Source organism: Lagenorhynchus albirostris, chromosome 16 (genome assembly GCF_949774975.1).
Source record: "Lagenorhynchus albirostris chromosome 16, mLagAlb1.1, whole genome shotgun sequence".
Lineage (NCBI taxonomy): Eukaryota > Metazoa > Chordata > Mammalia > Artiodactyla > Delphinidae > Lagenorhynchus > Lagenorhynchus albirostris.
In genome coordinates, this window is record NC_083110.1 from 68,607,236 (window position 1) to 68,633,159 (window position 25,924).

General features: G+C 45.5%; 1 protein-coding gene across 3 annotated transcripts in view; it reads right to left on the reverse strand.

The window, feature by feature from the left end:
• Positions 1–25,924, reverse strand: part of ABLIM1 (actin binding LIM protein 1) — a 227,776-nt gene that overhangs the window by 152,128 nt on the left and 49,724 nt on the right. For all 3 annotated transcript variants that reach the window (XM_060127222.1, XM_060127221.1, XM_060127220.1), the window contains exon 2: positions 2,933–3,067. In XM_060127222.1, coding sequence (XP_059983205.1) covers positions 2,933–3,067 — 135 coding nt within the window. The remainder of the gene's footprint in view (positions 1–2,932; positions 3,068–25,924) is intronic.

Genomic DNA, 25,924 nt, shown 5'->3' on the forward strand with positions numbered 1-25,924 from the left:
GAAGTGGTACTTTGGGAAAAGGAGGAAGAGAAATGGTGTCCAGTATGGGGTGAAGCCATGCGAAAGGCACAGCACTCATAAAGGGGAGACCAAGAAGTTGGGAGTGGCAAGAATTTAGAGCAAAAGGGGACCACAAGAGTGTAAACCTCGAGGAATCTCTAGAACTGTGTTGTCCAATACTATAGCAACTAACTACCTGTGGCTATTGAATGGTTGAAATGTGACTGACTAGTCCAAATTGAGATGCACTGTAAGCTAGTATGGAAAAAAAAGAATGTCAAATATCTCAATAATTTTTATTTTAATTACTTGTTGAAATGATATTATTTGGGGTCTGTAAGGACAAATAAAAAATATATTATGAAAGTTAACTGCACCTGTCCTGTTATACCTTTTTAATATTGCTATTAGAAAATTCAGAATCATGTATGTGGCTTGCATCATGTTTCTACTAGACAACACTACTCTAGAATCTTGGGGAAAAGGCATAAACTTGCTAGAGTATAAGACATGGGGAGCTTAAACACTTTCTTTGGATAGTAAAAAAAGGGATGATCCCAGTAAGTTGGAGACATAAGACAGCAGACTTGACACATAAAGTATGGGAAAATACAAATTTACAAGAACCGATGACAATTTTTTTAGTAAAATTTTGTTTAAACTAAAAATAATTCCTATGAATGACGTGTTCTCAAAATATGATGTAATTTATAAAAAAATTCAACTTTTCAGGAACATATTGATAGCATGAAACAAAGTATATATGGTACAACTTTCCAACATAAATAACTTACATTCAGTCCTTCGATTTAAACTAGAAGAAAAGCATGGAAACTTCTACCTCCCGGGGGATAAACGAATGTGTCTTCTAATATCTTGATGTGTTGAACAGTGACCACCCGGAGACTAACACTTTGTACTTTCAACTAGAAATATAAACTACATACAGGGCTGCCCTTGTTTACTTTTTTCTGTTTATTTCATATCAAACCTACTCCTTAAGCCATGTCTCAGGAAATCTATGAGCACAAAATAAAACAAAATATAATGCCTGACCCCAAGTTAGCCAATCTGGATGTAAGCAGAAGTTATATTTTTTTCTGACATGCTACCTAAAAGGCTCTACTTCAGTACCTCTGGGTTCTGTATTATGTAGAGATATGGTTATGTGTATATAGAATTGGCAAACTTCAGACCTGGGGTGATTTAAATATCACGTGGTCTAGTCTCTTTCTTTTACAGATAAGGACACAGAGCCACAGAGAGGTCACTTGCCTGAGACCATAGAGCTGCTTTAGTGGCAATGGCAGGACTTAAGGCACACAGAGTGCGGACACAGTCAGTACCCTGGGTGTGACCTGATGCTTCCTGATAACCAACTTGGGTCGTCCGAAAACTGGGGATTTATCGTACTTGCTCATAGGGATTTCCAGGAGGATCAAAGACTCTCTCTCTATATGATGCGCATTATAGCCTTTGTCATCTCTGTCACGCTCAATGGGAGGCAAACTCACGCCCTTCCTTCCCCTCCACCTTTTTACCCGAGCTATACGCCAGTGCTCTTTTTCCTGAAAAGGTTACAGTCAGTGAAAGAAACAGCTGTGGACTCCAGAAAAGCTTTTGCCCGCCGCCTTTGATCATGTATTTGAGGGTCTCTAGGCAGCCTGGAGCTTACTTGAGAGACCCCGGGGACAGCTGGTTAAAATGGCAATGCTGACCGTTTGTAGCCTAAGGGGCTCAAAATGAAACCCGGTTTCCAGGAATGAGAGTGGGTACCACGTGCAGAGCCTAGAGGAAAGCTACAGAGCAGGCTCATAGCCTTGCCCCTCTTCCGCCTCTTCCAACATCACTGAACCCCAGCCTGAGCTATCCAGACACGCCCTTAGCTCAAGTAACATATTTCTCAAATAAACACACAGAAACTACTCGCTTCTTCCTTGGCCACTTGGCCATGCCCTGGCTCCAGGATAACAGGACAGCACATTTCATACGTAGATGCCAAGAGCTGCACCCCCAGAAGGGGGGCTTGTTAACAGAAATCAACCACAGATGGGTCACTTCTTAAGTGGGAAGTATTTTCCTGCTTGGAGGCCTTCCAAGTGTTCTTGCTTAATTCTTACTTCTCAACACACACACACACACACACACACACACACACACACACACACAAGCACGCACAGAAGCCAGTGTCCTAGCACCCCAATCTTAAAGTTTTCCAGTCCTCCTTTAAAAAATGGCTTTGGGACATGGTTACTTTGAAGTAGGAGTCCCTCATCTCAGGGAAAAAGAAATATAAAGTACAGATAAACAGCAAGGTCCTACAGTGTAGCACAGGGAACCACATTCAATAGCCTATGACAAACCAGAATGGAAAAGAATAGGAAAAAGAATACGTAAATATATGTATAACTGAATCACTTTGCTGTACACTAGAAACTAACACAACATTGTAAATCAACTATACTTCAACAAAATAAAAATTTTTTTTTAAATATTCTTAGAAAGAAATATAAACTTGGGACTTCTCTGGCAGTCCAGTGGTTAAGACTCCATGCTTCCATAGCAGGGGTCACGGGTTTGATCCCTGGTTGGGGAACTACGACCCCATATGCCGCGTGGCACAGCCAAAAAGAAAAACAAAAGAAAACAAAACACAAAACTCCATTTTCATTGCTCTTCCACAATTAGGCTCCCCTCCTAGGATCAGGCACCTCAGTGAACACCCAAAGACAGTGTACTGCTGGTCTTGGGGGTGGGGGGAGCTCAGTCTCCCCCTTAAGTTTAATCCATTCCCAAATTAGAGAAGGTGAGCAATTCCAGGGTCTGGGAGCACATTCATTTACCATCTGGTGAACTGGTGTGGAGTTAAGGGGATGGGGCAGCCTCCAAGGCAAGGACATGGCACACAGCCAGGAAGCTGGAGGGTCCATACCTTTGCAGGTGAAACATCTGATGTGGAAATGTTTGGTCTGGACCCGAAGCACTTCACCCTTGCACGGCTCCCCACATTTATGGCAGTGAATGACAGGTTTCTCTGACGGGTGGTGAGGGTCCTGAGGGTGGGCCACTGAAAGAAAAACAAAAAAAGATCCACGTGAGTAGAAAGCATTGCTACAAAAGCAGTCATTGTGGGCACGCATAAATATACCCAGAATTTCAGTATCAAGTGAGCCACATATTGATTCAATAAGCACTGGTGGAGCCTCTGCCCCCATGTCATAATTATGGGGACACACAGATCAATAAGAGAGCTGTGGCTTTAACAGTCCGGTGGGGAAAACACTGGGCTTGCTCCTCTGGCAGCCAGAAGTCTTGTCTCTTCCTCCCAGACTTCTCCAGGACTAGGTAATTGGGTCATGAAGTATATGATCTTATTTGGTTCAATAGTGTACGGTACGTCCCTATCTTGATTTAGAAAGTGCCTTCCAGCCAGGAGTTCACTGCAGACTGTAATCCTTGACAATGAGGACCGTTTATTAAAGTTCGTATTTTTGTGTTTCTCCCCGTTTTTACTTCTCCTTCTTTCCCCAGCTCCTCTGAACACAGCAGAACACTCGTGCACCAAAGGGGCTCAGTTAGCATTTATTTCCTTCTCAGTTAGCAGGCACTGGCTAGTTCCTCGTCTCCAAAGAGTCATGCCTGATTCTCATTTGGCAACTCAACCTGTTGGATGTCTATTACGAGCCTCCTATTGTGTGCACAGTTCCTGAGTGGTTGAGAGTCCGCCTGCCGATGCAGGGGACACAGGTTCGTGCCCCGGTCTGGGAAGATCCCACATGCCGCGGAGCGGCTGGGCCCGTGAGCCATGGCCGCTGAGCCTGCGCGTCCGGAGCCTGTGCTCCACAACAGGAGAGGCCACAACAGTAAGGCCAGCGTACCGCAAAAAAAAAAAAAAAAAAAAATAAATAAATAAATAAATTAGTAACTACGTGGATTTCTCTGAACCTCAGTTTCCTCTCCTGTAAAACAAAGGGAATTGGATCAGCGGATTTCGAAGATCTTTCCAGGCTCTAAAATCATATGATGGGGCTTACAGGGATTATTCTCCCAGTTTCCAGAGTGTGGCCTTCAGAGAACAGAAGTTATTGTGACTGCCGTGCCCCAGGAATAGGATTACAGGCTCCTCTTACAAAGGACCAGGAGAGTAGAGGCAGCAAGGGGACACCTGCTTGACGCTACCCAAGGATCTTCACTGAACCTGCCGTTTGTCCAGCCAGAGAATGCAGCGAGGCGTTCGGTGCTATTAAATTCCTTTTCTGATTTGGGTCCTCAGAAGGAGGAACCGTGTGATATACAGAAATGTATTACATAAGTACCTACATGAGCGTGATATGGGATAAGAACAGTGAACCTAAAATTAATCAACCAACACAAAGAACAAAGATGATTTCTTTTTTCAAACGGTAAAACCAGGTTGGACCGGGGGCGGGGGGTGTGGGCAGGTATTGCTGAAATTGAATTTAGAAAGCACCTCACAGCAAGGAGCTCTCTGTATACCACGAGTATAATAGTGCATTGTTTCCCTCAGACCACTGTAATGTTCTCATTTCGCCTGGAAAGAGTTTGAATAAGACAGTCCAATTAATCCATTACTAGTTAAATTCTCAGAAACAAGGTTCTCCTTGTGAGATTTAGACCAGGAGCAGGTGTAGTTTCGGGTTAAACTCCTGACCTGAAATCTCTGCACTGGACCCCAAAGTGTTCGGCAAAGGTATGAACATCGTGATACCCCTGCATTTCCTTATCTGCCTGCTGGGATCTCTCTTGGAAACCCGTATTGACAACAGAAGTCAGTACTATCTAAAGGAATTAAGAAGGGGCTTCCTTCCAAGATCTCTAAACAACCACTGACTTTTAAAATGATGTGTAACAAGGCCAAAAATCTATTCACCTGGGCATTAAAAAAAAAAGTCTCCCTTAACAATATCTGCTTTATGTAAGGTTTTTCGTTTGTTTGTTTCAACCTCCTGCTTCCTATAAGAATGGAGGAAAATAACATTTACGGAGCATCTATCTGCTAAGTGCCAGGCACGGTGCTAGGTGCTCACATATAAGTCATTTTATTTCATCCTCACCACCCCTCCCTCAGTGACTTGGGGAATACTGTTCCCCCTTGACAGGTGAGCAAATCAAGCCTCAGAAGCTGAGCAGCCTTCTCAGGTAACGGTAAGTGGAGGCTCAAAGATCTACACCCAGGGCTTTCTGACTCCCAAGCTCATGATCCTCTTGTCTAAATCAGAAATTTAGAAATCAGAAATTAGTATAAGTCCAGCGATGATTGTTGTTAAGTCAGGCAATAATGTATTTAGCCAGGCTCAAGTGCTGCTCTAAAAGCAGCAACTAGGACTTGGTTTATAAAGGCTTATGCACTGTGTACAGTACTATATTGCTAGCTGAGCATGGCACCCAGGTGGTAATCCTCAAGGTGGCTCTGCTGATCCCCTATATCAGAACTCCCCGTGCCATGTACTGAATACGCAGATTCCTCAGCCCACTGAACCAGGGGTGCGATCGGGGACCTGTTATTTTCGTAAGCTCCTCAGGTGATTCTTATGCATACTACAGTTTAAGAACTACTGTCCCCTTAGAATTCAGACAATACTGTTAAGCAAGTTACAGAGAAGAGTTAGAGTGAAGAAAAGTAACCCACAAGACCATCTACCTCAGAAACAATATTAGAACACAGTGGATCTCTTGACTGTGAGGGAGAAGGCATTTTTGGATGAGAAATTGCACTGCGGTTTCTCTGGACACTTGCATTTTTTATAGCTAAGCAAGCCAGCTATGCTGAGTAATGATGAGGGAAGGAAGATATCCTTTCACTTCTTGGCTCTTCCCTTTGCCCTCAACGCAGGTGCCAATGCCCATGCTGGCACCAGTCACAGACGTCAGAACTGGGCTCAGCATCTGCATTTTGCAGGCATTTCCCTTTGGAAATATATATTACACTGCGCAATCCTCCATGCCCAGAGATGACCTTTATTTTCACCCAGAGATGAGCAGAGACTACATCACGTTTACTCGCCTTTCCATCCTACATCAGCCCAGGCAGACGCTTATCAGAACCACCTACTTGTGAAGAAATGGGCTCTGCTTGTTGGAGGACAGAATCCAGACCAAAAGAGACTCAGTATTTACTTCATCCCAACTCAAATCAGTAGAGACAAAAGAATCTCTCTGCTTTTTAAAGATCAATAAAGAGGTTTCCTTTACATAACTTCCTTTGGCAGTTTGGTTAATACCAAATGTATACTCTTTGGCTCAAGCCTACATTTTTGAAACGTGCTGAGCCCCTTGCAACATAAAAAATGACATTAATTCTGTACTCCTCTCATTTGCCAACTAGCTCTGCTGCTAATTTTTACTTCATTGCTCCATCCTTCAGAGCCTGGGTGGTCCCTCCGTATTCTACTGATAGGGAAAATGAGGGGCAGAGAGCTTACGCTCCTTGTGCCCAAAGTCAGCAGCAAATTATTGACAGCGGTACACTCAGCACTCGGGCTTCCCAAGTTTCTTCTGCTGTACCAAGTCGTCAGTGATTTACCCCGGAATTTGGGCAGACATGGTTAAACTCTTCCATGGCTCATCCGTTTGTCGCTAAAATAAGAATAATACGATGAGAAACCAAAAGCATGGCTGCGTATCTCCTGAATGGCGAGGAAATGCCTATGAAGAGCCAAGAATGTATTTGCCTGAAAAGGTAAAGGGATTCGTCCACTGCACAATATCCAGTTTGGAGGGTTTCTGGAGACTCAGTTAAAACAGGCTATTGCAAGGCTAACTGAGGAGTTTCACAGTCAAGTAAAGCAGGTTAGCTTCATCCCTGGGACTCCAGCATAGAACAGAACCAAAGTTCCATTTTGGATGTGTTACTTTGGAAATGCGTATTAGAGATCGCAGGTGATGAGACTGTGTGCGGGTGGGGTGGGGGTTGAGATCATTAAGGAAACCTGTTACCTTCAGTGCCCCCAAGCAGAGGACATTAAAGGCTGTAAGAGGAAAGCTGAAAAGATTAGGTGGAGCCCCTCCTAATATTCCAGAACCAGCCTCGTCTTACCCAAGTTCTTTCCTTCTGAGGGACAGACCATGCAACTAGACCAGCAGAATCAGAATATCTGAGAAAACATATTTGAAGTAAAAATCTCCTTAGCAGGTGACTATCACAGCCTATGACAGCCTCCTCAGGATGAGTTATACCTTGCCCCGGGTTATCTGAGTTATTCAGAATCTCTCAGGTAATAAACCCCCCTCCCAAGTACGCGTCCCTGTCATTAGTACCGTCACTCCCTTCACCAGCCTTTGAAACCACACAGGCTTAATGGCTTTCAAAGCCCTTCCATCTGCATTATCTCATGAGAGATATCTCATTACTCTCATGAGAGCCCAACAAGGTAGGAAGAGCAGAAACTGTCAAGAACGTTTTACAAATGGGCAAACTGAGACTTGGAGGAACAGAGTGACTCACCCAAGGTGACACAGCCACGAAACAGAGAGTTGCCAATAAACCAATGCAGTGCTCTTTACACCCAAACGATCCCCTGATCACTGACGCTTGGAGACGTGCAGCCATCCTGATCCCACCCTCTCTTTCATCTCCCACGAAATTCTGTCCAATCTCACATCCCTTAGTCATCCCTTCTCTCACCACATGAATCCAGTCTTCAACCCCTTTTTCTCAGATTGCTGAGAGTTCCCTGCTCCCTGGCTCCTTCTTCTTCAATGTGACCTGCGAAGAGTAGGCAACTCAAAGGAGTGGGGCATCACTCCCCACTCCTTAAGTTTGGGCTGTGCTTGGTGACCTCCTTCCAGAGGGGACAGTATGGAAGGGGGAGTGGGAGAGAAACTTTACAGTGGACAACTCTGACAAGCACTACCTCACCCAGGTGGTCAAGGTCAACATCAACAAGTCGTGTTGATAGCATGTACCTTTGATATGATGTGATGAAAACTAGTACTTTGCCCCTGTGACCTTCCTTCCTCCCCAAACCTCACAATCCTAATCTAATCATGAGAAAATCCCCAAAGTACCAGACCAGTACTCGTCAAAATCGTCAAGATCATCAAAAACAAGGAGGAAAGTCATATCGTCACAGCCGAGAGGAGCCTTGATGACTAAATGTAGTGTGGTATCCTGGATGGGATCCCAGAACAGAAAAAAGACATCATATAAAACCAAGAAAATACAAAGTCTAGTCTTAAGTTAACAGTGTGTCAGTTTTGTCATTAACTATAACAAAAGAATTATATTAATGTAAGATGCTACTCATATGGAAAACTAGTATACGGAAACTCTCTGTACTATCTTGCTGAATTTTCTTTAAATCTAAGACTGCTCTAAAAAATAAAGTCTATTAAAATAAAACCAAATAACTTCCATTATCTCTCTCAGTCCCAATCCATCAAGTCTAAAGTTCTTGGTCTCATTTCAGAGATCTTCAATAACATGACCCACAACAGCTATTTAGATATTTAAGAAGAAACTACATTGCTGAGTACTTCTCACTGTGCTGAGTGGTTTTGAACTCTGGGAGGCCAACCCCAAAGACAGACACTAAAATCCTCTGCGGTGCATTCATATAAATATACAAGTGAGGCCTCCTGACCACTTCCTGGTCAGTCATCTGAACCTTCTCTGAAGCTCTCACTGTAGCTTATGGTAATAAAGTATTTCATTCTCCTCCAAGTCCTAAAGCACTAAATACCTGCACTGTCACCCAGCACCTAATTTTCTCTTGTTTTGTGTTTATTTTGCCTCTGTTTCACAGTGCATCAATCCTGACCCTACAAAATTGCAAGCTCAATGGTCAATTCCTCCAGGTTTCTGGGATACTTCTGATTTCAAATAATCTGAGTTGTCCTCTCTGTACTTCTCAGTTCAATTATTGGATCAGGGAAAATACAGTTACCATCCAATACCACTATTGGAGCATCTCCCATATGAAGCTACAGATTCTTGAACTTACGACATCTCAATATGTAACTCTGTAACACCATTCTATTATTGTAACAAGTACAATTTATTGAATACTTACTATGTTCTAGGCCCTGTGTTAACTAATTTACACTCGCAATCACAGATAATCATCACAACTGCCTTTCGGGGGTGCTGTTTTATTATTCCTGTTGTGCAGAGGAAGACACCAAGGCTAGGAGTCAAATACCTTGTTCAAGACTTATTTATGAAACAGAAACAGACTCACAGACTTAGAGAATGAACTTATGGCTATCAGGTGGGATGGGTGGGGGGAAGGGATAGTTAGAGAGTTTGGGATTGACAGGTACACACTGCTGTATTTAAAATGGATAAGGGCTTCCCTGGTGGCGCAGTGGTTGAGAGTCCGCCTGCCGATGCAGGGGACACGGGTTCGTGCCCCGGTCCGGGAAGATCTCACGTGCCGTGGAGCGGCTGGGCCTGTGGACCATGGCCACTGAGCCTGTGCGTCCGGAGCCTGTGCTCCGCAATGGGAGAGGCCACAGCAGTGAGAGGCCCGCGTACCGCAAAAAAAAAAAAATTGTATAAAATGGATAACCAACAAGGACCTACTATATAACACAGGGAACTCTGCTCAATATTATGTAACAAATGGGAAAAGAATTTGAAAAACAACAGATACATGTATATATATCACTGAATCACTTTGCTGTACATCCGAAACTATCACAACATTGCTAATCAACTATACTCCAATATAAAATAAAAAGTTAAAAAAAAAAAAGATTACACAACTAGGAAGTCGTCTGACTACAAAGCCCACACTCAGAAGCACTGGGTAGGGGATTTCCACAGGAAAGTATTATACAGCATAGAACGAAACCAAGCTAGTACAATGTACTAAATTCTGATTACACAGCTCAGAAGCAGTACACACCCAGCTGCATCGTAATCCCAAAGGTAACACCTGCTAGTAAACAAGCAGATGGGAAATAACACTTCAAATATAAAAGAAGTTATTCCAGGCTGTGGCAATTTATGGGGAAAGAACACTTACAGGGGAAGGGTAATAGAGCAAGGGGATGCATCCAGCCTCCACCCTGAGCAGAGGGGCCTGGGTTGGAAAACTGTCTGGTTAGGACTGGTCTGGATTTGCAATCACAAAATGATTTTCTGCTGGTAAGTTTGGTTTCTGTCTAAAGATAGGAATCCTATTATCCTGGGAGTCTACATTTCAGAGGAACTGCTTCACTACTGAGAAAGCTTTCTATGCTTCTACCCCATTAGCTCCCATTTAATTGTAAACACACATCACAGAGATGTGTTCTCCCGCCCTTCCACCGCTTCTCTCCACCTCCTCCCTTTCTTTATGCTCAAACGGTACTAGTATTGAGCCTAGGAATCGAGCAACTCAGGAGTTTAAATAAATGCATAGAGGGCTTAATTTGCAGTTTACCCATAAGTCCATTTCCTGCTGTGGCAAGTGGTAGTTACGGGAAGCTACCCACTGTTACCATGTCAGTAGTTGTCCAAAATGACCCTTCTCTTAAATTGGCTTCCATGACCTAATTTCCTTATACCATGTTAGTCTGGTGGTCAGGATTACTGCTTAGCACAAAGCACACGGCCGCCTTGGCACAAACACTCCCGGTGGGCAGTAGGACGGCTGTGTTCTAGCATCCTGCCACTGGTGGCTTTCCGCTTGTAACAGATCCCAATATCTGATTTGCCTTTTCTGAGGCAACGCAGTTTGTCTCTGCTATTCCTCCAAACATAAAAGACACCGTCACCAATGGGTCAGCTGGGATCCTGATTATAGCAACAGCCCAGGCTTTAATCCAGTTAATCTGATTCCCCCAAGGCAAAGAGGTACTAGGATTATAATAATTCAGCCAGGAAATTTCCTCCGTGTAAATCATGACGCTTTTGCCCTGCTGTGTGTGCTACACCTGCCTTCTGGGTGGGAAGGTTAATCTTAGAAAGGGATGTACCATCAGTTCGGTGTCTTCTCCTCCTGCTTCTAAAAGAGTGTCTCCCTTGACACACCGTTTGGTTGAGATGACTCACTGAGGCCACTCCCTTCTTTGGCCTCCCCTAGCCCTTCTCTGACAGCACTTAGTCATTTAACTTTGGAGCACAGTCACCGGTAGGAAGCCACACCGCTCCCCCCGAACAGTAACTCAAAAGGACCCTGCAGGAGACCTGACTCCTAGCCCTGCCTCTCCTGACACGAGCCTCCGCTTCCCCGAGACCATACAGAAGGGCTAAGAGGGGCTTCCCTGGCGGCGCGGTGGTTAAGAATCTGCCTGCCGATGCAGGGGACACGGGTTCGAGCCCTGGTCCGGGAAGATCCCACATGCCGCGGAGCAACTAAGCCCGTGAGCCACAACTACTGGGCCCGTGTGCCGCAACTGCTGAAGCCTGCGTGCCTAAAGCCTGTGCTCCACAACGAGAGAAGCCACCGCAATGAGAAGCCCGCGCACCGCAACTGGAGAAGCCACCGCAATGAGAAGCCCGCGCACCGCAACTGGAGAAAAGCCCGTGCGCAGCAACGAAGACCAAACACAGCCAAAAATAAATAATAAATAAATAAATAAATTTATTTAAAAAAAGAAGGGCTAAGAATGCCTCACAGGTTGAAGTGGGGACAACACGAGGTCATCTCCTCGTGGGCCAGCGCCCACAGCACCAGCCTGGCACACAGATGCCCGAGGCATCTGAATGTTGGGAAAGACCGTCACTAACCCTGATGAGCAGGAATTTCTAAAGTTTAACAACAATACCTTCTGAAATGTGACACAGCCTTTGAAAGTCACCCAGGGATCTCAAATTGTCCCTGCCCCAGCAATTCTACTTAGAATTGGATCAAGTCAAACACTTGGGCTGTGCCCACAGCCTGGACCCTGCTGGCAGACCACCGAGGGACAGGGTCGCAGTCTAACAGCATTTAGGCCTAGGGTCCTGGGATGGGGTTTCACTTAGGCCTGGTAGCACCACCACTGCCTTCTCCCCCGCTAATTCCAAACCCAGACACATGAGAGGGGTTTAAAAAAAACAGAAAACCAAGATGTTAACGGTAGTGTCCCTGTGAGGTACACACTGAAGTCTGATATCAGCACAGGAAGCTTCCCAGCTGTCTTCGCCTTTTTTTTTTTCTGCTTCTACTTACTGCCCAGGACACACTGGGAATTACTAACTAGTTAAAAATAGCACTTAAGACAAACGAATGAAAATTGTTAATATGCGTATGGTACTTCACAATTTACAAAAGGTGTTCAAATATAATATCTCCCTCGATCCCATCAACCTCAGATTGACCTCACTGAGCATTAGTAATGTTAAGGACCTTCCCTCCAAGAGTGGTGAGCTGGTAGGGCTCTTGCCTGCTGCAGAGAGCTGGCCTTGCACAGCTCTGCCCAACTGTGCGCTCAGTGACTTCACCTTAGTAGCCTGAAATCAGCCACGGGGCGAGTATTTACACCACGGAAATCGGCAAACTTTACAAATCAGGTCTTTGCCTTGTGCCCGCTCCCAGAGACGGTTGTGACACGTTTACTAGCACACCACCGTGCCCGAGGCCACCTGCTGGTAAAAAGCAACATGAGGATTTTAATTCAGGTGGTAGTAAATTTCAAAAACAAGACTTTGAACCCTTTCTGAAGTGGCCCTCCCACTCGCACTCTGAATAAACACGCACAGTCACCTTCCCCTGGGTCTCTCCAGCGTCCGCAGGCCTATGGGGAAGATGAAAGCAAAGGACTTGAGTTCACAGTATCCAACGTGCAGAATCAGACATGATCTTACAAACGCTGGAACTACACTTTAGGTATTTAGTCTCCTTTCAGAACTTCAGTCTGGCTTGTTCAAGCTTTCTGTATGACATAACTCTGCCCCGTGTTACCTTTGCAAGAAAAGGCAAGCACACATCATCTATACTTGTCACCTTGCCAGGTATTTTCCTCATCATCCGGGCGACAGAGAGCCTGACCCTGGGTGGTTCGATCATTCTCTCATTTAACTTCAGGGATTCATCTGCTGGAGTGGGGGAAAAGAGATTATTTCCTAAAGGTTAGCAAAGTTCAGACTTAGTGAAGTCTATCACTGGAAAAGAAAAAATACGTTTGAAGTTCAACACGCGACCGGTGGGGGAAGAGGACAGAGACATTACATAAATGTCTCCATTAAAACTCCTAAATGCAACCTTCCAACGCTTGAGAAATAACTTCTTAGCAACAAGAGTCAACAAATACTGACCACATTAAGAGCTGCTGTGTGTCCTGTGTTGTTCCAGGCCCTATGGGGAACTCTGGAGACAGACCTCCCGTGCCCTACCCAGTTCTGTGCACAGCACACAGGAGTGTCTCCCTGGGGAGCTGGTCAGTGCTGAGAGAAAACCACTTGGGAGCTGTCCTGGGAGGTTTAAGACTGTAGGAGAGGCACAGACGATATGCTAGGACTTCTGCAGGGAGAAGCATGCAGTAGGTTGGGATGAATAGCTGGAGAAAGTTCCAGGGAGGAAGGACTGGGATTTGAGACCGTGGTATGGGCAGAATGTAAATGGTGACAAGGGGAGGATAGTTCAGGGAGCAGGGACGGCGTGAGCCAGGGTCTGAAGGTGGGAGAGCTATGGTTAGTCGGGCAGCCCTCTGACCCAGAGGCTTCGTGGGCAAGAGCAACGGAAGGCGAAAGCGGCAGAGTTTCTCCCGTGACATTTGTGTAAGTCCCAGATCCTGCCCTCAAAGAGTTTACACTTTTATGGCATAGGTTAGATGGAAGGAGGTGGAGAAAAGGATAAACAGACAGATAAGGGGATAAAGAGAGACGGAGAGAGAAAGAAAGAGAAGGAATATGAATGGGAATAAAAGGTAGAGAGTAAATCGTGTGCTGAAATAAAAGTGTAAACTGAGGAGAGAGAAACCAAAAAAATTTTCAAGAAGGAAGCATCCTTCCAGCTGGGTCTTTAAGGCAGGGTAGGAGGGCAGGATTTAAATGAGTAGGAGGGAAGAGGAAGGCATCTTAGATGATGGAGGGGTGGGACGGGGTATATCTGGGGACCGTCAGGACACCTGGTTTGGCGGAAGCACGCAGTGCGCAAAGGGCAACATGGAATAGAAGACAGTGAACAAAGTTTGACCTGCGCATCCTTGAAGGACAAGCTAAGGAACAGACTCTAAAGGTTCCTTCTCTCCCCCAGGTGGAGGTCTTGAGATGAGTGATATAATCAGAGTATAATTGGCCTATTTCTTAGGAGCTGAGTTAGGACTGGTTTTCAGCTCACAGTGCAGGCAAATTGGGAGCCACGCACTATGACACGATGGCTTTCAGCGAGGGGTCCCCTCCAGCGGTGACGTGGTCACAGTCCTGATTCTGGTCAGCCAGGCCTGGTGCGAATCCGGGCTCCACTCCTCTTAGCTCTGTGATCATGGAACAAGTTACTTTTCTTCCCAGGCCTCAATTTCCTCTTCTGAAAAATGGGTACGAAACCTATTCTGACACTTACAAGGATAAATGTATGTAAGGTGCTCAGCACTTTTCCTGACAGATAATGAGTGTCCATCAAATGGAAGCCATGATGGTTCCCATGCTGTTTCAGTGTGGGGATACGGTGAACTGTAGTTTAAGGTCCTTGATCATAAATAAATGACCATGTGCTCCGCCTGAAACACAAATACGTTGAATTTCCAGCTCTGCTGTCTTCTGTGGCTTTTAGCAATGGACACCTACTCTTCTGCTGGGTAACACCCAGTGAATGTTCAGTGCACCCAATGAATCTTACAGTTTTCGGTGTCATCATTTCAGTTTAACCCGTAAGACTCTAAAGGGCAGATCTTGTTTTATCAGCATATAGTTCACACATCCTAAATGTTACCCATTTAAAGTGTACAATTCAATGTTTTTAGGTATATTCACAGAATTGTGTGACCATCACCACAAGTAGTAATTCTGGTATTTTTTACGTTTTTATCACCCCCAGAAGACACCCCATACCCATTAGCAGTCACGCCCCCATCCCTCCCCTGCTCAGCCCTGGGCAACCACTAATCTATTTTCTGTCTCTATTGATTTTAAGTAGCAGGTTTGACTAGTGTCCGTTAGTCTCAGCTTCTCCTCTGAGTAATTGGTCCCTCAACAAGTAGGGTGCTAGGAGGGGTTTAGGGGACAGTGGGGAAGAATGCACAGGGTCTGTCTTCAAATAGTGTGGGCTTTTGACTCATGTTCAATCCCTTTGCTACAGAGCAACCAGAATGATCTTTTAAGGGCATTATTTGAGCAGATCATACCCCCAACTAAGGCCGCTAAGTAGCTTCTGCCGCATTATCCAAGGCACCCTATGGTAGCCCACGGAGCCTGGTCTGTTCTCATGTCCTCTCCACATCGCTCCCAAGCTCCTGTTCCTGACGCTTCAAGATCTCCACATGCGGGCTTCCCTGGTGGCGCAGTGGTTGAGAATCTGCCTGCTAATGCAGGGGACACGGGTTCGGGCCCCGGTCTGGGAGGATCCCACATGCCTCGGAGCAACTAGGCCTGTGAGCCACAACTGCTGAGCCTGTGCGTCTGGAGCCTGTACTCTGCAACAAGAGAGGCTGCGATAGTGAGAGGCCCGCGCACCGCGATGAAGAGCGGCCCCCGCTCGCCACAGCTAGAGAAAGCCCTCGCACAGAAACGAAGACCCAACACAGCAAAAATAAATTAATTAATTAATAAACTCCTACCCCCGACATCTCCTTTAAAAAAAAAAAAATCTCCACATGCCCCTTCCCTTCCAGAAGGCTGGTCCCTCTGGTATTTGCAAGGCTGGCTCCTCCTCTTCTGGTCTCATCCTGAAGCACCTCTCACATCAACCCTCTGAGAGCTCCCTCGGGACCACCCAAGTCAACTCTGTTTCCCTGCTTCCCTGCTGCCCCCATCTCTGTTTACTTGCTTTATACTTACCACAATCTAAACGTTCTGTTTCCTTCTTTTCTGTCTTCTTTACTACAAGGTTACGGCCGCTGTATTCCCAGGGTCTAGCACGGTTTCTGGCACCAGGTCTATGCTCTGTAGATGTATGTTCAGCGTGTTCATTCACTTAACCCTAGCCTGATTTTCTGTCTCTTTCCCATAGTAACAGCCTTTGGGTGAAATCGAAAGTTGGTTAAATGCCTTGGCGTCACCAATCGGATGTATCAGTTAGGTAATTTTGATGATGTCAATAAACTCAACTAATGACATAATGACTAAGACTTGCTTAAATTTCTGACTCAGACAAAAAACCAAAAGCTGAAGGGATGAGCTTACTGGTGGACCAGTTTCAAATCAACTCTGGCTAAGCTCTCTCTGAATGAGAACTGCACAAAGGAGTACCACTTCCTGTCGAACTGACCTGGGGCCAGGAGCAGAGGTGGCACCAGAGCCTTGGAAAATGGAAACGCAGTGTTCCCAGAGCAGGACGTCGCATGATGATGGGGAGGAAGCCGGCAGGGGCTGCTGCACCGTGGGTGGACAGTTTCCTCGGCGAGAATCCTGGGCACACCTGGCTTCCGGCCTCAAACATTTTAAAACAACTATTCTTATAAGGTCCACAGGTTCCTGCACCAAATCATTATCAGCCATCTCATTTCATTCCACAGCAGAAAGATGAGCTACTATCATCAGCTTTCTTGCCCAGGGGACGTGGGCTTCAAGAACCCAGCCAGTAGAGCTCCTTGATGACGTTCTATCACAGGACAGTAGGAACGACTGGCCACAGGAAGCCACTCGCGTGGTCTCGGAGCAGGGTGGCACGACAAAAGTTTCCAAGGTCTTGCTCTGCTTGAGGTGAACTGGGAAGACACTGGCCAGCAGAAATGGGTGGCTCCTTAACTCACCTGCCTAGCTCTGTTTACCTGCCCGGGTGCTGAAACTAATCTGATTACTGAACTCCATCCCAATGACAACGTTGTCCCACCAATTTTACTCAGTCCAGAGGTACAGTGATAACAATAGCTGCAAAAGCAAACAATTACTGAGCTCTTGCTAGGTTATTTTAAATGCCTTATAGTATTGATTCAACCCTCACAACAACCCTATGAAGTTGGTACAACTGATATCCTTATTTTCTGATGAGGAAACCGAGGCACAGGCGGGGTTCAGTGACTTGCCTGAGGTCACACAATTAGTAGCAGTGGAGCTGGGATTTTAACCCAGGCAGTCTGGCTGCAGAGCTCCCGCTCATAAATGCTACTCGTTTCCAGGCAAACCTATAACATCCCGAAGGCTTCGGGGATAATCATACAAAGTTACCAAGGTAAATGGAACAACTGCACCACGAGGGACAAATGAGAAAGAGATGAACACATACAGGGAAGCGTTTCACACGTTCAGGCTCTGGACCTGTCTCTCCTGAAAATCGCAGCTGAAGGCAGTTTGACTGCCTCTCCATCCAGCTACGAATTTAATTATTCTCACCGCCTATATTTTCGTTTTATTTTCTCTGCAAGGGATCTTGGGTCATTCCCTCTGGCTCTGGGTTGTGCACCTACCCTGCTATTTAAATAAACTTTAGAGATCAACAGACGTTTGGGCAACGTTTCTGAGCTTTTTATACAAGTTATGTCATTGAAATGAATCCTGAGAATAAAGATATGAAGAGGGTAGTATGGGTTTTCTCCCGTATGTTTTCATTTGTATCAAAGTTTAAGAAACTAAAAAGGCTTATATGCATAAAAACCACATACACTGGGCTTCCCTGGTGGCGCAGTGGTTGAGAGTCCGCCTGCCGATGCAGGGGACATGGGTTCATGTCCCGGTCCGGGAAGATCCCACATGCCGCGGAGTGGCTGGGCCCATGAGCCATGGCCGCTGGGCCTGTGCGTCCGGAGCCTGTGCTCTGCAAAGGGAGAGGCCACAACCGTGAGAGGCCCACATACCGCAAAAAAAAAAAAACCCAAAACCACGCATACTTATAAGGCATGACGGCAACTGCCTACCTGTCCACCCTCACTGCTCTGTGCTCACCATAAGTAGATGCGTTCAACTTTTGGTGTTTTTCCTGGTCTTCATCGCTCTGTTTCTTAGTCTTAAGAAATTCTTACTGCTACTCTTATTGCTACATTCTCATACCAACTCAGTCACTACTTATTAACCTCTTGTTCTTACTAATATGGCTAAACCACACACATTTTCAATTAACGGTGGTCAGCGCTTACACTTTGAGAATGTAATTATCGTTCGACTAGAACCTGCAGCGCAATCTGTGAATACAGCCCCTTTCTTGTACAACTTTTTGTTTTTCTCCTAGATGTCATCATTTCCTTTTCTCCCACTAGCCTGGTTTCCGATGAACAATCCATCATGTTTATTTTTTTTTAACGGTTTTTGTTGTAGAGCTAACCAATAATTCTTTCCAGAGCTCAAACTTACCAGATAACTTATCAAACCTCCACACCCGGAGAGAAAAGTGGGTGTTTTCAGTGCTATTTTCACTGAAGAAAAAATCAGATCTCACACAGGTGAAGAGCTTGGCTCTACGTCCTCTAGAGACATGATTCATCTGATAGCAACCCCAGCATTCACTCCCTGGCAGCACTGCCTCTGGGGAAAGAAGATGTGCGGGCTGTGGCCGCACAACTCCAGAGGGGGCCGCTCCCCCGCACGAGGGTGAGAACGGGGCCCCGGAGGGAGGTGACACACAGATCCTGTAAAGAAAGGGAGGCTTCCCACCTCATCTTCAAATACTGTTCCTCATGGTCTTACACTGCACGGGTTCCCCACCCCTGGTAGTATCGTATGGGACACTCTCTGTCCTTGTAGGTTGCCGCTCTCTGTCTGGCCTTGTTTGTTTGATTCACGTTTAGCACCTGGCTTCTCTGCCTACCTATTAAGCAAAGCCACCATATCAGTGCCACCTCACTGTGGTCCCCGGGCTCTCATGTTAAGCACGGCCTTTCCCTAGGGGTCTCTCCATCACTGCCGCACCTGCCAACGGCAAGAAGCCACTCTGGTGCTCTTGTTTCCTAGTCCAAGCTCTTTTTGAGTCCTGTTGCATCTTGCAGGAGTGCCTCCAACTCAAGATAGGAGTGATGGCAGACACACCCAGGACCCAAAGAAAGGTTATGCTTTTCCTGCTGCACGGGAGGCTTGCTATGACAACTCACCTCTCAGACATTCCAAGGAAGGGGTGAACTCTCTCCAAAGCCCCTACGTTACAATATTTCTTGAAATACTCTGATATGTCAAAACTGAATGCTATATAGCACATGGTGCCCAACCAATGGAGGTGAAGAGCTGTTGCACTGATGATGGGTGACGTGGTACCTGACAGACTGCCCAAGCCCTGAACTTGTTCTACTCTCCCTGGTTGTGATGCAAAGACAAGGGGACCAGGCGAGCAGAGAGGTGATGTGGAATCATACGGGGAAATTCTTCTAAATGAAAAAGTCGTTCCAGAAATATCAGGCTTAGATGCTAATGAGGCCTGAATGGGGGTTTCCTTTGGACTTTCTGCTGAAATTCAACCACGTAGCATTTTACTCTGAATTGAACAGCTGGGTCAGTCCTTAATTGACCCAAAAGATGACAAGCACCCCAAAAGAGGACACCAAATTCTGGCCAACTTCTGTTTAGGATAAAATGATCACGAAAAGATTCCAAAATTATTCTGTCAAAACTTTTCCAGTTGCAAGTGAATAAATCCAACTTGACCAAAATGTACATATTAAGCACTATTGTAAGTGTCCAGGATAGAAACATGGTTGCCCAAGAAAGTACCTTGCTCTGTTTCCATCCAATAAAACTTTAGTTAGTGTAGATGTTCTAAACCAATGGTTTTCAAACTTCAGGTCTTGACCCATGAAACAGGATATCAGTTCAATGGATCATGACCAGCTTAGTTAAAAAAATAGGAGAGGCTAGAAAAGAGTGGAGAGTAAAGGTTAAGGATTGCTTCATGTGACTTCTTCTGTAGCTATTTATATGCAGAAGTGCACAAGTCTTGAGTCTTGATGTGTCCAAATGGATTTCTCACTGTGGGTAGGTTTGGCGAGCGCTGTGTTAAGCCCCAGACCACAACTGGAAGGCCCTTTGGCCGAGTCCTGCCCACAGACATGTTTTGTTTGGCCTACACAAAGATTTTTTTGAAGAGAAAGTTGAATCATTTGCCAACATTTAAGCATCTGGAGATTTTACATAAAAACCCCTATTTCTAGTCACTCTTGGAAATTGGAAGGCCTGGCCATGTGGCCTACATGCCTCCATTCCTAGTTTCGTGGGAACCAGGATAGAGCAACAGAGTGGCTTTTTGCTGTAGGGGGGTCCCTGCTGTCCAGTTTGTCCTAATCTCCATTCATTTGGGTCACCTGCCTGATTCTTGGAGGCATCTGTATGTACAGCCTTTGGTTCTAACCATCCTCAACTCAACCTGACCTGCAAAGCCCTCCATTTACCCTTTCTCACGTTCACTGCAGTCACGTGACCAATAGTAGTTCCTGCCAAACTCAGCTGGCTGCGTTTCCTGCATTGCTTCTGTTTTGCCAGTTGGAAACCTTTCTCCCATTTCCCCTTTATCCACTTGTTGCACTCCTGTTTAACCTTCAAAGGCTTGCTTGCCATGACCTCCCAGGAGAGTTAGTCATTCCCTGCACTGCAGCCCCGTATTACTTTGAGTTCTCTGCTGTATACATTTCACATTATATCATGATCATTTCTGTGTTTATGTTCCTTGCTAGAATGTGAGTGCTTTCAGGTCAAGAACTACATTGTATTTGTTTCTATACCTAGACTGCTCATCTCTTATTAGGTTCTGAATAAACATTTAAACAAGGATAACCACCTCCTGCACCCATACGCATCCTTCATCCACTTGTTAGTTCGTTCAACATTCACTGAGCACTTACTATGGAGCAGACACTGTACACTGAGTACGAATTGAATTAAACACCATCCCTAACAGGAAGAAATTAACAGAACCCTTCAAGGTCAATCTTAAATGCTTCCTTTTCTGTAAAGCCTTTTGTGATTCATTTGAAACACTAACTCTTCCTTCCTTTGAACCCCAAGAGAATACCATTTATATACCCCTTCTGATCACCTTATGTTGCCTCTCTTTTCAATCAGCACCCCTCCCCACACTGGCTAATTCATTAACCTACTGAAGGTAGGACCTTTTCAGTGTATCAGGTTACCCCCGATATGCCTTGTGGAGAGTAGACCTCAATAAATTTGTGATGCGCTCAAGAAGCCCGTTGCTATGGTTCATTGCTTCAGGCTGGGCTCTTCACACATGGCAGGACTGGCAGTGTCTTCCAGTTGAGCAGGTACAGCACCACTGAACCCAGTCCAGCAGATACCATTCCCACTGAGATGGGTGGTCCTCGACGGCTGTCCAGAGAGGGCTCCCACGAGTGGCACACAGCAATCCAGCAGACACTCATCTAGTTCCACGTGTCACTTAGGGGACCCTCCACGGACCTGGGAACCCGCAGCTCCTGCCATTTTTCTGAGGGGTACTCAGCCCTCTCTCTCATTTCCCATCAGATACTCCACAGTGAAATAACTGTGCTACCTTTTTCTACCATTCTCTATTTGTCTTAATTTTTCTTGTTTCTCCCTGCACAATGTTTCAAATAGCATTGTGAATACAGACTGTTGAACAATCAATGTTGTTGAATGACAAGACAGAATCCAGACATCTAGAATACAGACCGATATAGCGGAGGTGGGTGAAATGCTCCAGGTTTCAATACTATGTTTTAGCTCCTCAGAGACTATCCTGGCTCCTTTGAAACTATCTTTTACAAAGGATTCCAAAAAGGTGTATGAACCCCAGTAAAAAGGTTCACCTAACCCTTCTAGATTAGGAGTGACGGTTACAGAATGGCACTCCTGTGCCATGACTCCCTGCCTTCCCCAAGTCAAGCTGAACGCCAACTCACTCCCAGGGAAAGGCACCTTGTAACTTCCTCCCATGCCCACTCTCTGCCCATCCAGTGTCATATACTGACAGCAGTCTCCTGGCCACTCAGATCTCCCAGAAGGTCTTTTTTTTAATGAACTATAGCTTTATTCTGCGACGCAGGAGAGTCAGAGTGAGAACAATGCTCTTGGCCTTCTCTTTGCTGTCTGCGTTGTAAGCAAGATAAATTAGCAAAAGAGAATGGAAAGGCTACTTAAATAAAAGTTCTGACTTCTCTGCCTGGAAGGCTGATCATTTTACCCACAGAAACCATGGATGACCTAGACAGTGTCAGAGTATGATCCCCGGGCCACAAGCGTCAACATCACCTGGGAATTGCTAGAAATGCAAAACCCCAGGCCCTTCCTCAGACTTACTGAATCAGAACTCTGGGAGCAGGGCCTAGAAATCCCTGTTCTTACAAGCCTTCCAGGTGGTTCTGATGCCTGCTAACAGTTGAGAACCACTGCCCTAGATAGTAATTTCCCTGGAAGTCTTAAGAAAACCAGCATCTTCACAGTTAAGTCCAACTATTCAAAGAAGTCAGCCTATTGGATTGCAGTGGGACACAGAAACTCAACCCTGGGGCCCCTCAGGGCACACTGGACCATAATAGCATTAATCATGTCAGTGTGAACACAAATACAACGTTTCAGAGAAAAGAGGTCATGCATACAAATATTCACCCTCCCCACTGTTAACGAAATTTGCCCTTGAATACACAGCTCCTGCCAGTTTGGGATAAACATACCTCTCGGTATGAGTCACCATCACACCAACACACAATGGAATAGGAAGCTGGGCTGGTTTCTACTGTGGTGTGCCCAGATCAGGCTCAACCACAATGGGAAGAAATCCTGCACCGCTCACCCATCACTGAACCTTCTGAAAGGTCCTCTGACTCTAATGCTGGCCCAGGAAAATACTCAGCACTTCGGCTTTGGCATACGAGAGGCAAACACTATGAGGGCCCTCCTGCTTGCCTCCCAGGAGCTGTGAATATGATGATGACGCAGAGAAGCCCCCTCCTCCCAGAGAATCGGTGCACAAGATTTTGCTCTTGGTAGGGTGAGTCTCACTGAGGATGTCTTTTCTGCAGGACTTTGGAAAGTCAAGTTCTTGTGCTTTAAAAAAGGGTTTCTCCTAAATGCCCATCGACAGATGAATGGGTAAAGAAGACCACCCATCTCAGTGGCCCAACCAGCTGAGATGTTCTTGAGAGAGGGTAAATTTAAGTCAATGTGTTCCTTCTCTCAGATTTCTTTCCACATTCAGCCTTAAGTCGAATTGTGGAAACAAAGTCTTTTTTTTTCTCTCTGGATAAACATTTTTAGACGTCAGTGAGTAGGTGGCAGAGGGCAGGGATTTGTTGTGATTTTTTTTTGTTTTTTAATGTGAAGTTCTTTCCCTTAGCGTTAGAAATCCCATCACCCAGACAGCCCTTCAGTTGTGAAGAAAACCGGAGCAGAGCCGTACTTCCTAGTGAGAGTAGTACTATTTCGTTTGTAAAACAGTAAGAGAAATTCACACTTGGTTTTTTTTTCCTTTCGAGTGGAATATGATGACAAAACTGGATCTCCTCTCCCTCCAAAGATTCAAAGTTCACAACTGAGCTGTGTGCATAAGTCACAGATCAAGACAATGTGTTCTGAAGCTTATAGCATCGTGGTGTCTCCTTAAATCAATAGCTTCCCTTTAGACCTTACTTAGGAAATATCCCTGTCATTGGTGTCCCTTGAAAAACTTGGGGCTTTTCAAGTTAAGGAAAAATGAAGAACCTAGACAATTCCAGGCACAGGTAGGGGTGGGGTAGGAAGCCTCAACCTGGGAAGCAGGGTTGGAAAACTGAATCTAGGAGAAGCTATTTTACACCAACAGGGGGCCTGGAAGGCAACTTGGATGGATAATGAATTATTATACTGCAGAGAACGATCTGTTCTCAGACTTCCCCAAGGATGGAACAGAAATGGATTTTGATTACATTAGGCAGTGTGCATGCGCCTGAGTGGGTAGTGTCTGTGTGGGTGTGGGTTTTGGAAGGAGTGGGTTTTGGAAGGAGTGCGATGGGGGGGAAGAACAGATACCATTAGAGGCAACAACACGTGGCAACTCTAAAGGTGTTTGATAAGACAATATATGAAGTCAACAACTCCTTAGGGAGAGACAGACACTCTTCCTTAAGTCATACAGGTGATGATTAAATTGTTGTATAATTTCTCTGGTGTTTACTTAAGTGTTCAGAGTAACTCTAGAAGAACATACAGAAGGGGTGGGCCTTTGTAAAGCACTGTTAGGAAGCAGAACTTGAGTTAGGTCTTGGGCAGATACAGAAAAGGAGACTATATATATTTCTTACCAGGACAGGAGGAGCAGAATGACCCAGGATGGAGAAGGAAGATACCGCCATGATTATTCAAATAGGAAAAGTGCGGGGGGAGGTACCATAAGTACAATTAGCACAGATTCTGGAGGCAGATAGGCCTGGGTAGAAAATCAGCTCTTCTACTTTCTCGCTAAGTGATCTCTGGCAAGTTTCTAAACTCCTGTGAACCCCCTCTTCCTCATCTATTCAAGGGGAGGAGTACCACTGACCTTGATGGTTTCAAAGATTAGAGACAATGTACGTAAGGCTTTCAACACAAAGCCTGCCAGTTAGTATATTTTCAATAACTGGCAGATTTAATAGTAACGTTAAAAACCAAAACAGAACCTAGTGGCAGGGCAGGAATAAAGATGCAGACGTTGAGAACCGACTTGAGGACACAGGGAGGGTAGGGGAGGCTGGGACGAAGTGAGAGAGTGGCATGGACATATATACACTAACAAATGTAAAATAGCTAGCTAGTGGGAAGCAGCCACATCGCACAGGGAGATCAGCTCAGTGCTTTGTGACCACCTAGAGGGGTGGGATAGGGAAGGTGGGAAGGAGACGCAAGAGGGAAGAGATATGGGAACATATGTATATGTATAGCTGATTCACTTTGTTATAAAGCAGAAACTAACACACCATTGTAAAGCACTTATACTCCAATAAAGACGTAAATAAAGAAAGAAATAAAAGTACACACAAAAAAACCAAGATTGTCTTAGATAGCGGTGGGGAGGAGGTAATTTCAGGACTTGGGGAGAACCCTCAATGATTAGCAGGAAGCCTTGAACTTTACCTTGTCACTCATTTAGGTTTCCGAGCTGGAAATATGATGACATCAGCGTCCTAAGAGGATTACGTTGGTGCCAGTCTGTAGGACACATCTGAGACTCAGTACACTGCTGTTCTCAGAAGTTGCTAAGAAACAAGACTGCTCCGTGTGTGTGTGTGTGTGTGTGTGTGTGTGTGTGTGTGAGTGTGTGTGTGTCTCATATACCTGAATGTCAGGTGGAGGGTGAACGCCTCTCCACTGAGGGTGAACTACAATGAGTTTCACTGGGTCCTGCTCGACCTTAAAAGCAAGTTGGGGGACTTCCCTGGTGGCGCAGTGGTTAAGAATCTGCCTGCCAACACAGGGGACACGGGTTCGATCCCTGGTCCGGGAAGATCCCACATGCCATGGAGCAACTAAGCCCGTGCGCCACAACTACTGAGCCCACGTGCCACAACTACTGAAGCCCGTGCGCCTAGAGCCCGTGCTCCACAACAAGAGAAGACACCACAATGAGAAGCCCGCGCACCGCAACGAAGAGAAAGTAGCCCCCGCTCGCCGCAACTAGAGAAAGCCCACGTGCAGCAATGAAGACCGAACGCAGCCAAAATAAATAAATAAATTTATTAGAAAAATAAATAAAAGCAAGTTGGGTCATCTAACGGTGACAGAAAACTTCTGAGAAACAAAATAAACAAAAAATGATTTGCTCAAATGTAGAGCTCTGTCCTTGATGTGACTCCCTTGCTGCTAAATTTTTATCCTCTTACATGATTTCCAAACCCCATAAGGCCCCCCCTTATTGTTTAAATAAATGAGTGTTTACACAGCGTAATCTCTGGTATTTGCTTATTCTTGTTTTCTCTAACAAAAAGGAATAATAAATCCCTTTTGTGTTCATTTTTAAAGCTTGTACTAGAACACACATAAGCTAGACAATGA